This window comes from Pipra filicauda, unplaced genomic scaffold, assembly GCF_003945595.2.
Source record: "Pipra filicauda isolate LSUMZ 115617 unplaced genomic scaffold, ASM394559v2 scaffold16_size7369187_pilon, whole genome shotgun sequence".
In the NCBI taxonomy this organism is placed as follows: Eukaryota; Metazoa; Chordata; class Aves; order Passeriformes; family Pipridae; genus Pipra; species Pipra filicauda.
This window is the reverse complement of record NW_024104207.1, coordinates 2,432,870-2,445,445: the sequence shown is the minus strand read 5'-3', so window position 1 is coordinate 2,445,445 and position 12,576 is coordinate 2,432,870. Positions and strand designations below refer to the sequence as shown.

Below are 12,576 nucleotides of genomic sequence, written 5' to 3'. Positions count from 1 at the left end.
AGTGCCTTTAAATCCAACCTAATCCTATGTTGATGGGGAAGGTGCTTGACCATATCCCTTCACACAGATCCTTTCTAGGAGGTAGTGAGTGAACTCTGGAAAAACCTTAAACGATCATCTCAAATTTGTTTTTCATTCTTCTGTAAATTATAGTAGAAGTGGTAGATTAGTAACAAAATTTCAAGCAAGAGGACTTATGTCTACTCCCACATCCTTGGCTCCTCAGCTGTTGGTTTTCATTAACAGAATGCAGTTATATTTGAGAAGACAAGGATCTGTATGCTGGTGACATTCATCACCAACATTTAACTCCATGTCTGCAGAATATTCCAACACAGTGGGTGAGACAGAAAATGGAGTTGTGAGCCACCTGTATTCATTTTAATCTTTTTGTCATACAGGAGAAGTTACAAGGCCACTTGTAGTTGCATCTTCTGAAATTCTGCATGAGAGCAGAAAAAGTCCCAAAGGTCCTTTCTTGCCGCCATTAAACATTCCTATCTGGGCTGGTGGGTCTGAAAATATTGATTCAGTTATACAGGTGGTAATTTCTTAAAGTGACAGAGTGGTGGGAGTCAGTCAGATGTTCAGAGATATCCAAAAATTTTGCTTGAATCGAGTGTTAGTTAATGTTTCAAACTCAGAAGGTTCCCTTGGGGTAGACATTTTGCAGTCAATTGCCTCATAATTAGACTCAATTTATTCTTAAAGGTACATCAAGCAGTATTTATTGAGTGTTGGGTAATTGCTGAATCAGTGCTATTAGTTTCTTTTAAACAGAGAATCAGATGCCAAAGGTGTGCCTGACAGCTAATTTAGACTTATGAGGAAATTGCAGGTCTGGGTTTTTCACATGGATAAGCTATGGTAATTGGATTTGGGAGGTGAATGGTAATAGGAGTCCATTCTAATACCTGAGGTTGTGTTTACTTGTAAGGGTAAAGTCAGAAGAAAGGGATGCAGAATCTCAGGGGGAGGTAGAAAAGATGTGATTTTGGTATGGCCAGTGCTTCAAGCCCTTCAGAGGAGGTTGTGCACAGATTTGAAGGTGAGTGTTCTGAGAGCCTGGGAGGCATTAGACTTGCTATGAAGCTTTGGGTCTGGGTTAGTTTTGCCTTAGTGCAAAGCACTTTTGAGTATTCAAGAGTGTGTTTTGGAGTTCCTGCAGAACACATTCCTCTGGTGTCGAAGAAATGCAAATTAAAATTGGGTATTGCAATCCGTGATGCCATGGGTACAGTATAAGCTGATATCATATCTGCTTTGGGTTCCTTTTTTGTGCAGTGCCCTCCATAGGAGAATGGTAAGTTTTTAATATCCCTCGGATTGGGATTTAATTGGGTTACGGTGGAATACCAGACCTCTGCTTGTGGTGTCTGCTCCTTTTTTCTAGCACAGATGAGACACTACTGTCATCTGTGTTACTCTTTTCTTATGTTGGGTATCTGAAAAGTAAATTTCATTTTTACAGCTTTCTTGACAACAGAAGAGGAACAGAGTTTTTAAAGCTACTTACAACGTATTTTCATGAAGTGCTGTTATTTTAAAAATTTTGCTGTGTTAGCTGGCACTTTTTCTACTGTTTTAACAATTTACAGGCACTTCATGGATTTTGGTCTCTGTGCGGCGTGCCCACAGGGACATTTTTGGTCAGAACTAGGAAAAAATACTGAGAACCAGACTGTATTTGCCACCTTCTAATGACAGGGTTATTTTAAGGAATTGTTAAATACTAGGTACATACTGCTGGGTTTACTTATTTCTGTGAAAAATGAAACTTGTCCTTGCGGAATTTGTTCTGTTATTCAGAATTATGCTAGTGAAGACATGACTTACCCTTTTTCTGGCTGACAATCTAGTCATTCTCCACAAAATGATCTCCGAGAAGTGCATCAATAGCCTCAGATCTCAGCAGGGCTTTACTTCTGTCCTGTGGATGACATATCACAGAGAACATGTGGGTGGTCTGCCAGAGCCCATGTGCCAACATCAGGGAGTGTTGTATATTGTGCAGTTTTCCATGCAAGAAATAAATAGACTTATTTTGAAGCACAGATCATTTTACTGCCAATAAGCACACATGCACCATTTTAAGACAGTATGCTGTACCTCCCACTCGCAGGGTTGTTCCTAATGAAAGGAACAGTTCAAGACTTATCCTCTATTCCTCACTGTGTGTCAAAAACTAAGAGTAAAAAATACTATGGTACTAACTCTGCAACATATTTTGGGGGAAATGTTGGACTCTGTTCTCCCTGTCCACCTGAATTTCTGCTCTCCTTTCAATGTTATGAGAAAGTTGTCCAGGAGCACTGTGCTAGGTAATACCAGTTTTAGACAGGATAAAAAATGAGTGAGCATTGTGTGGGAGCAAAGCCCATAAAGCAGCAAAAGGGTTAATTTCTGCCCAGAGCAAAGGTACTGAAATTGAAGTACACAAGTTTATTTATTTTCTATAATCTCATAACAAAAATGAAGTCAGACTAATGCCATCTTGCCAGTGATTCTCACTGAACTATGGCTCATTAGTTACTTTATGTTGCTTAGCAAGGTCTGTTTACACCTACAGAAATTCAGCCGATTCAATGAGTCCCTTCTCTCCTCACAGACATCCCAGTATTCTTGCCTATCTGACCATGCATTGTGGGTTTGCCATCCATGTGCTATATACAGAGCTGAGCACATATGCTCATTTTGAGGAGGAAAAAAAACCCCGTTGAGATGCATTCCAGCTACACCGGCCCTCATCTGGGCTATTTCAGGCCAGGCCTGAAAATATTTCACCATGATTCACTCTACTTTTTCTATGTTTTTATGAGATCAGAATCATGTAACTCAGGTCCAGGACTCTTTAAAAGGCCACATTTGAAGAATACGGTTGAAGTCTCTTTTCACCAAGCCATGGCCCTTTCAGGCATTTTGTTTTGACACAGATTAAAATGACCTTTCTAAAGGTTCTTCTTATATGTATCATTCCTGAGGTACTTTGCTGTCTCAGGTACTGAGCACATATTGCACCCTCATGTTGGACAACAGCTGATGGAGGACAGTGGGAGAGCACCTCATCAATATGGAGCCTTGGAAACAGCTTGCTGCATGCTTTGGAGAGACAGCAGAAGACCACAGAGTAGCTGACAATCAGATTGGAGTTGCTCATGAGCAGATTCGTATTTCCAGTCTGACGTGGACCAAGGTATGCCTTGGAATCAGGATTGCACTGACCTGTTTGCTCTTCTGTGTAATGACCTGATGAGGTCCCAGGGGTGCTTCCTTAGCTGAGTTTTAAGTTATTTTGCAGCACAGATAAATGTGTGTTACATGTTTGATTGCTTTTTTCTACATTCAAGTCTTTATTCATGCTGATGGTAGGAACTAGCCATGGTATTTCATAGCACGTTCTGTGTATCTGCAGTGAAATGATGCATATATGGTAACAATATAAGCAGGCAGATAGATAGAAACACCCAAACTGATGTTGTCCTAGTCCTTTATGACTTTCAGTAAACTTTAGGTCTGATTTAAGGAGACTTACTTATACTTCCCAAATAGTTTTCCATTGTGATTGTTTTCAGATGTGATAACTTTCTCTTAATTAAAAGAGTGAACCATTGAGACAAAAGCCATCCCAGGATTTAGTCTTACCCAAACCAGCAATTGGTATTATTTCCAGTATAGAGTTCAAAGTACACAAATCACCAGCTTAAAACTGTAGCTTAAAACTCCATTCCAGGCACACTAAATATTACGTTCACTTTACTTAAGATATATTTCCTTAGAAGCACAGGAATATAGTCTTTACTCGGTCTCCCATTTCCATGACATTCTTTGTTTAGGTCCTTCCACAGTGAATTTTGTAGCCAAAGAGCCAAGTAAGTAAGTGAATGAATTGTTGGCAAATGTTTCAGTGCACTGAATGGTAAATGACTTTAAATCTCAACTTTATTCCCATTTTCATATCTTTACATGATTTTTACACGAAATGGAAGGATAGTTAAATATGCCTCATCTTCAACTGTACTTTCTGTAGACACCCACACACATACACACAAACAAACACATATTTCTAGGATTTCAAGTAAATATTTTGGCCAATAGGACTTCAGGGAGGCCCAGCTCATCACCTTAGAAAAATAACCATGATGTGCCACTGGAATACCATTTAATATGTGCAATTTCCAATCAGAAAACTGGGTGGTTTTTTTTCACCTGAAACATTGAGGATCCCCATACATGGCTTCCTCAGATTTCAAGGATGCTGAAAATTCAGCTGTTAAGACACACACTAGACTCTGCTCAGCAAAACGTCTTGCTTTCTTGGCACCAGAACACTCATCTCTCTCTCTCACCTTGAAGGTATTTGAATCACTGTAGATTTGCCTTCTCACCTAGACAAAAATAACAAATTGGAAACCAAGGTGGAACAATACATTTTTCCCCTTTCCTCCCCAGTAAGTTTCTCCACATACAGGAATGAACCAAAGGGATGAAACACAAGCAAGTAATTGGGAAATTAATTAATTGACATCCTGAGATAAACAATAAAGCTTTAAAAAGAAATCAAACCAGTTCATTTAACAGGAATGAATGACATGACTAAACTCAACTAACACCCCAACAATAACAGCAGCATCTTTCACAGGTTCTAGGCAAGCAAAGTTCAAGCCAGCAAAATACTTTCCAGTTTATAAAAGTTTTAAAAACTGCCAGGGGATATGTCCTGGCCTTCCCAGCAATGGAGCAAGAATGAGCTCCAGCAAATCACATGGAAAAAGCATGAGGGGAGCAGATTTTCCAGGCATTAATTCAGTGCAAAAGGGGGTCTCCTTTCCAATATTACAGAATACTGATGTGTTAGTAGTCTCCTTTTTCACATCACTGAACACTGTTGGATGGATTGCAGGGGGTGTCTTTCCAAATACCATTAAATCCAAAGAAAAGGAAACTTCTCTCTTCTCTAGTATTGATCAGTTATTAGCAAATGGATGTATAGAAGGTCACAGGTTTTACTGGTGGGGGTTTTTTGCTGAAGGAGAAAGCGGGAATATTTGCTATAAGCACTTTGGAACATAGCCCTTATGGAAAAAATATGATAGATTTTAATAGAGTGATAGTATTCCTACAGAATTCAAAAATCAATTTATATAATTGTATAGGAAGGATGTTAGATAAAATTTCTATTGCACTATTTGGGCTTCACTCTTATAACATTCCAAAGGATTTTTCCACAAGTGAATAAAGCTGAATATAGTGTACTGGATGCTTCTACAGTTTACTTACCGAAATAACTGAATGGGCTTTACAAATACAGAGAGTCTTTAAAAGGATGCAGTTACTACAATGTGCCTTCACTTTTGTATATTTCCATAATGTTGATGTGTTAGTTCTTGTGTAGTTTTCTTATAGTAAATTTTCATGATCTTTTCATTTGAAAAAGCCAAACAATCAACAAATCAAAGAAAAAATCTATGCTTTTTCTGGTTTTGTATTGGAAGAGAGAGGTAGTTAGTGCTTTTAACTCTCTTTTGGAGACAACACAAACAACCTGATCTGTTCGTGTAGATTGTCACTTGTACTTTGTACAAGAAATGGTATTTAGGCTTACAGAAAAATCACTGTAAACACTCACACACAGCTCTGAATACCTGTCATAGTAGTTTTCTTAGACTTCATGCTCACTCTGCAGCAAACCTTCTGCTGTTTCCCTCCAGCCTGCTCACAGGAAGTGTGCTGGGCATCCAGGCATGGCCTAGAGAATATTTAACATTCCCATGCCCTCAAATAGATATTGAGCACTTGACGATACTGATGGATCACAAAATCATCTTGTGAGTTTTTTGGACAGAGATAGATGGCTAAGACCAGTGAAATTAACTATTCTGGGAATATGTCTAGCAGTCTTCATTGTCTGCAGTAGTTGTACAGATAACTAAATAATTTAGCTATGGTTTTGAGACTCAAATTTGCAGATGGCACTGAGCTGGGGGGAGAGTCAATCAGCTGGAAGGCAAGAGGGCTCTGCAGAGGGACCTGGATAGGTTGGAGAGTTGGGCTGATTCCAACCAGATGAGGTTCAACAAGGCCAAGTGCCGAGTCCTGCACTTTGGTCACAACAACCCCATGCAGCACTACAGACTGGGGACAGAGTGGCTGGAGAGCAGCCAGGCAGAAAGGGACCTGGGAGTTTGGATTGACAGGAAGCTGAACATGAGCCAGCAGTGTGCCCAGGTGGCCAAGAAGGCCAATGGCATCCTGGCCTGGATCAGGAACAGTGTGGCAAACAGAACCAGGGAAGTGATTATTCCCTTGTACTCAGCGCTGGTGAGGCCACACCTGGAGTACTGTGTCCAGTTCTGGTTCCCTCAGCTCAGGAAGGATATTGAGGTCCTGGAGCAGGTCCAGAGAAGAGCAACAAGGCTGGTGAAGGGACTTGAACACAAGTCCTATGAGGAGAGGCTGAGGGAGCTGGGGCTGTTCAGCCTGGAGAAGAGGAGGCTCAGGGGACACCTCATCACTCTCTACAACTCCCTGAAAGGAGGTTGTAGCCAGGTGGGGGTTGGTTTCTTTTCCCGGGCAACTATCAGTAAGACAAGAGGGCACGGTCTTAAGCTCTGCCAGGGGAGGTTTAGGTTGGATATTAGAAAGAATTTCTTTACAGAGAGGGTAATCAGGCATTGGAATGGGCTGTCCAGGGAAGTGGTGGATTCTCCGTCCCTGGAGGTTTTTAAGGCAAGACTGGATGTGGCACTTAGTGCCATGGTCTAGTAACCATGGTGGTAGTGGATCAAGGGTTGGACTTGATGATCCCTTCCAACCCAGCTGATTCTATGATTCTGTGAAAGCTAGGTGGGCTGAGTCCAACCCTAAGCAGAGACAAATGCACTGGCCCAATTCTGGAGGATTCCTCAGGAGGAACTCTATATAGAAAAGTATTGCTTTTTCTCAGCGTCTCAGAAGGCATTTTTCTCATACACATTGTGCTTCCAAAGCTAAGAACTCCTTCATTCACTGTGGATGTGCTTTATAGGAAGGAATAACCCAAAGGTCTGGTTCAAACTTTCCTACCTGACTTAATAAAGTAAATAATCAAGTTAACATTTTTATTGTCTCTCATTGTTCCTGTATTTCCTTCTTGAACTTTCAGCTACTCAGACATTTATAGCAAACCCTTCTGTTTACCACTGTGTTCTAGGTAATACTTTTTTTAACTGTAGGCTTCCAACTGTGCAGCTGTAATCCAACAACCAGCTGCTGAGCACTACTGTAGTCAAATATGTTTATTTTCCAGGCCATGGACAAACTAGAATATATTTCCCTTTCAGAACCTGTGGATGTTTACATCTTAGCCCTTCCTGGGTCACAGAGCCCTCCCTACATTTGTTTTCTTTGGTTCTGTAAGAGCTGGAAGAACAAAAGGCAAATTTCAAGTTTCCCCCAACCTCAAATCTCCTATTTGAAAAACAGAATGAAATCTGTCAAAACAATGTCAAAAGAGATTTTTTTTTTTAAATATTTGTGAACTATCCACACTTTTGTTTATTTCTCTAGATACCTCTGTCTACTTGACGAATCATATGCACCAGGAATGTCCAGCTGCAACTTCTTCAAGGAAAATCCTGGAGGGGTATGTGTGTGCTGTTCCTTGAAGAATTATGCATTATAGCATTATGGCTATCACTGTTGGCTGATCCTTCAGAGCACACAACAACAGGTTCTGGGATGAAAGATACCATGGACATCTAAAACCAAAAAGACTTCATAATATTATCAAGACACAAATCAGATGGAGCTAAAGAAATTCAGGCAGAAATCATGGGTTGTTTTCAGTTCAGTGTGGGATGAAATTTCTTTTGTCTGTTCATCTTTGGTAACAGTGCAAACAGAAGTTTGTGTTTTCCAGGAAAATAGAAAAGCTGAGAGTTTCTGCCCCTTGAACCTCTTCTGCCTTGGGTGATGTGAGAGAACCTGGTACAGACTACTACTAGGGAACATGCCAAAGCTCAGAGATCTGCGTGAGATTCTTTCTGTGCTACATATTACTGAACAGGTTGAGGCAGTCTGAAGAGGAATGGGTTGTTCATAATCCCCTTCTTAGTTAATTTGGAATGAACATTTTTAATCCATATTTGAAGACTGTTCTGCAACTGAAGAAAGCATCTGAACATCTAGAAGCTGCACAGAGGTTTAGTGTCTTCTGTCAACTGCAGTGCTGTAGTGGTTCCTTTTTGGTAATCATCCAAGTGCTCCACTTAAAAAGCACTGCGCTTTTTTAATCTTTATCACTTTACATTTCTGAAACGAGCACGGTACAGATTTCTTTTGTACTGCCTAATTCCATTCTAATAACACACTTGAATCTAGAGTTTACTGAAAAATGAATTAAAAATATTTTATGTTTCAGTAAGTTGAGAAAGTATTTTCTAAAATAAAAAATAAAAAATAATTCAAACCAGTCACAAAACCTCCAAGAAAATTTGTCCAAAATAGTCAGGTTTTATGTGCATGTTGCTCAGAGTGAAAGTTCCTATTGTCTCCCCTTGAACTCTGATTTTTACTGCTCCACCTGCAAATACCACTACTGCAGTGTAATTAATTTGATGTGATCATTGATTGGTCAATGCTGGATGATAGTGTGGTGGGGCAAGACTCCTTGATTTGAGTTGAATGCTCAGATGACCTTTATTTGAATCATCCAAACTACTAGAGTTTGCACAAATGAATTGGGAATCTTGTGAGAAGACCATTTCAGGAGAGATTTTTGATGTTTCGTTTTGCTAGTCAAGATGGGGAAAACCTGTCTGAAGGTTAGTCAGAACTCCAGGTGAGTGGATCTTGATCAACCACAGATAATGAAACCACTGTTTCTCTTGTGCAGCAACTACAAGTCCCATCTTTGTATCTGGTTTTATTTCATGCAGGAAAAATATATTGCTTGCCAAGTAGGATAGGCCTTGAGGAACTGCTTCTGCAGTTTTGAAACCACATAAAGTGCCAGAGCTGACCTCTGCTCTCATTGCATACATGTGTGCGATGAAGGTTTCTGCTTTCCTTCTTGCTGTAGAGACACCATGAAAAATGGAAACTGATCATTCAACTTTCATGTTTGTCCTTGAGACGCCTGCTAGAAAGCAGGAGTTATTTCTAGTCTAGATTTTGCTGCTTAGGGTCTGTTGCTGTAAGAGCTATGGACATGTGCCATCCCTATTCTCTCCTCTTCTCAGAAGAGGGATGCCTGACAGATCAGTGGCTCTGTATAAGCTGTAATAAAAATGAATCCAGTGGGTCTGGGGTGATAACTTTACTCCAGACTTTCCTTTACCACAAAATGTTCTGTGGATGTGGAAATAGAGCCGAACTCAGAACAAAGATCCTACAGTCAGGAGATGCATCTGAATTTGGGAATTACTTATATTGGGCGGATGGATGTTTGTGTCCTTATGGCGTGATTACTGCCTCTGCAGATCTTCAGATTCACCACAGGAAGTGAAAAAGTATGTTGTAAGCACAGCAGGTGTGGCAGCTGCAGCTCAAGGAGAGCTCATACAAATGAAGTAGTGTAAAGAAATCTTTACACTGAACAGTGCTGTTACCTTTTGAAAGGCTACATTACTTGCTGTATGGAGATACAGTGAACAGTCTCCAATCTCAACAGTGGTTTAAGGAATTATTCCACTGAAAAGCCAGAGCCACAGAAACCTCAGCCATGCAATGCTTGCAATGATGGTGTGCAACAAGTGCAAACGCAGTTCCAGCCTCATGTCATGAAGGAACACTGATCCTAAAAGTGAGAGGTGGCATCTATTTTAGATCGGGGTGTATAGTCAAGCAAGCCACCTCATTCCTTACCTAGGCCCTGTGGCTGAGAATGGATTGGACTTGCATTCCCCAGACTGGACACAGTGATCAGTCTTGTTCTGGTTGACTTTGCAACAGGGTGTCTGGGAAATGTGTATTTCATTTTCTGCAGGAAACCCACTGTCCAGATGGAAGTTCTGGCATGTGAGAAGATGGAAACAACATGAGATCATGAGCAGGCATGGGCACAGTGCAAACACTGTAATGGTACTGCATGCTGTTTATTTTTTTTTTTCAGAGTAGAAATGGAGAAAGCTGCTATATTGACTTCTTTTTAGCTTCTTCCAAAATTTAAGGCACATCAGACAGAGAGCTCAGATCGGTTTGGGTCAGTGGCTGAAACCAGTAAATAAAGTTTCAATAGGCAAGGTTTTTAATCAGGAAAGACTGACTCCTTCACAAAATTGCTATGAGATCTTTTTAGCCAGTCTAACATCATAATGCACATTTCCAATTAAAAAAAGATGCTGATCACTAAGAAAATAATTCATGTCCATGTGCATTTTGTAGCATGAAGGAATTTATAGCCTGAACTGGTGTCAGATCTATTTGAAAACATGTGCAGAGTATGTTCTCAACTGCTTATCTCTCTGCTTGTCTGTTAGCCTTTAGTTCTTCACCTATGCATGCATGCTCACATTCCTGTGCTCATGTGGGTATGTTTCCAGCATACACTTTCATGTCTAAATTTTGAACTGCAGGCAGATTGCAATGTGAATGTTTTTAGTCTTTTTGGTATTAAAACCTCAAAGTATAGCTATTATAGATAATCAATATAATGTAGGCATTTAATAAATAATGTTATTTCTAGTTTCAGTGAGATCTAGAAGTTGGAAGTAAAGAGAGGTTCAGATGATCTTTGTGATCAAATGTTTTCAGCATTTTCAGCAACTCTGTGGTTGACCCATGAGCTACAGTTTGGTTACTAGGTGCTCTCTGTCCCAGCCACAAGGATCTGACACGTGCAATGCCTAACTTCAAGGACGACAGACTTCCAGTACCCAGCCTTGCCTTTCCTGATACCCTCTGGGAACCCTAATCAGTCAGCTAAAAGACGGAGACAGAAGGAGTTTGCAAATTTCATGCTCTCTTGAAGAGGACTTTTATTTTTTTTTAGTATTCTGCACAAACAATAAAATATTGTAACATATTTTGTGTTTATTTCTGTGTCTGAGGCCTTTCATTTATATATCCAAATGTCTGGATCAATGCAAGGAGTGATTTAAGTGAGAAAAAAAAAGAAGTCACATAAATAGAAACAGAAGACAGCATAACAGCAAAGCTGAAATAATGTACTTGACAGGAGGGAGACAGCAATGAGAATTATGGGGCGTTGTGCTCTCCCTGAGAACCAGATCCAATTGCTGTTATTTTGTACCATTTAAGAACATGTATAGGAATTGTTTATGATCAATGGAATGAAGAAGAAGGGAAGATAGTGATCTCCTTTGACCAGAGAGTCTGATGACTCGGAGTAACAAACGCGTCGAAATCCTCAGCCCGGTCCTTGTTTTAAAGGTTGTGTAACCAACAGGCCACTTCAGTCAATTGGACACATTTACTTGCTTTATTTGCATATATTTCAGTAATATCTGAATGATTCTGTCCTTTATTTTGGTATTTGTTTGGACCTCTTTGTTTTTCTTTCTTAAGTATTTGTGTTTTAATCTTAGAAGTACTTCAGCTGAGGAAATTCCAGTTAGGCGGTCCTTGCCACTCCACAAGGCTTGAAGGAGAGATCAAAGTTCCAAGTCTGTAAAGGCTAGGGTGGAAAGCAACTGAGAAAGAGGGCACAGAAGGCAGCTTTGGTTGTGTAGGCGTGGGGGCAGATTTTTTATTTCAGGACATTCAGGAATCACTGTCTGGGATGGGGAAAACAGGCTGTAGAAACAGACACTGTAGAAATCCTGTCAGAGCTCAACATCCAGTAACTCTCTTGCTGCATGTGGCTGTGCTGTGCCCTTGCCCTTGCCCTTGGGGTGAATAAAATAAAATACCTCAGAAGAATGGGAAACAGAGTCTCAGGCAATCCACTCTGTCACTAAAAGGTAGAAATGACTTTGCTTCTCCTGATGTCTGTAATGTTTTGCAGTTTCCTTGAGAGATACTGCTCCTTTAAATGAGGTATGGCCAGAAAAGGAGACATTATTTGCTGATGTCCAACAGTTTTATTTTCGTTTTTCCTTTATGCTTACTGCAGAGACAGATCTGGAGTTGTCCCTAACAAGTAAATGAACTGGTTCTCTAGGGAGGATGATGAGGCTTATAGCAGGAGTAGGAAGCTCCATTCTTTTTCCCTTTTTTTGATTCTGAAAGGTATCAGTCTGGGCCATCTTCTCCTTTGAAGCAGAGACATGAGGGACATGAGAACACTGTTTGTGTGCTCTTGGACTGAGCTGGGGCTCCTGCCTAGACCCCACTGCCCTGTCTGAGCACCATAGAAACAGTCCCAGGATTTGGATGTCTCTGCCAGAGGCACTCTGTGCCTGGCTGGGCTGGGAAGCATCCCAAGGTCATGGGCTATCTCTCAGCATGAAGCTCAGCAGAGATTCCAGCCAGGTAATGCAGTGAGACAAACAATAAAATGACTCATAATAAATAGCCATAACTTCAATTTGTAAAATGAGTTTACCATTCCCCCCTTCCATGTCTTCTCGATGCAATAAATGCACTCATTTTCACTGCCTTTTGGGTTTTTTCAGTGTGTTCTGGCAGCAAAGCACT

The 12,576-nt window shown here is 40.5% G+C and overlaps 1 protein-coding gene across 2 annotated transcripts in view; it reads left to right on the top strand.

The window, feature by feature from the left end:
• Positions 1 to 8,382, top strand: part of WDR27 (WD repeat domain 27) — a 124,194-nt gene extending 115,812 nt beyond the window's left edge. The window contains exons 24-25 of one of the 2 annotated variants that reach the window (XR_005562918.1): positions 2,999 to 3,193; positions 7,546 to 8,382. Coding sequence is in view for 1 of the 2 variants with exons in the window: in XM_039379541.1 (XP_039235475.1) it covers positions 7,546 to 7,563 (18 nt within the window). In the remaining variant the exon portion in view is untranslated. The remainder of the gene's footprint in view (positions 1 to 2,998; positions 3,194 to 7,545) is intronic. The other variant, XM_039379541.1, reaches the window with a different exon arrangement.
• The last annotated feature ends 4,194 nt before the right edge of the window (positions 8,383 to 12,576 follow it).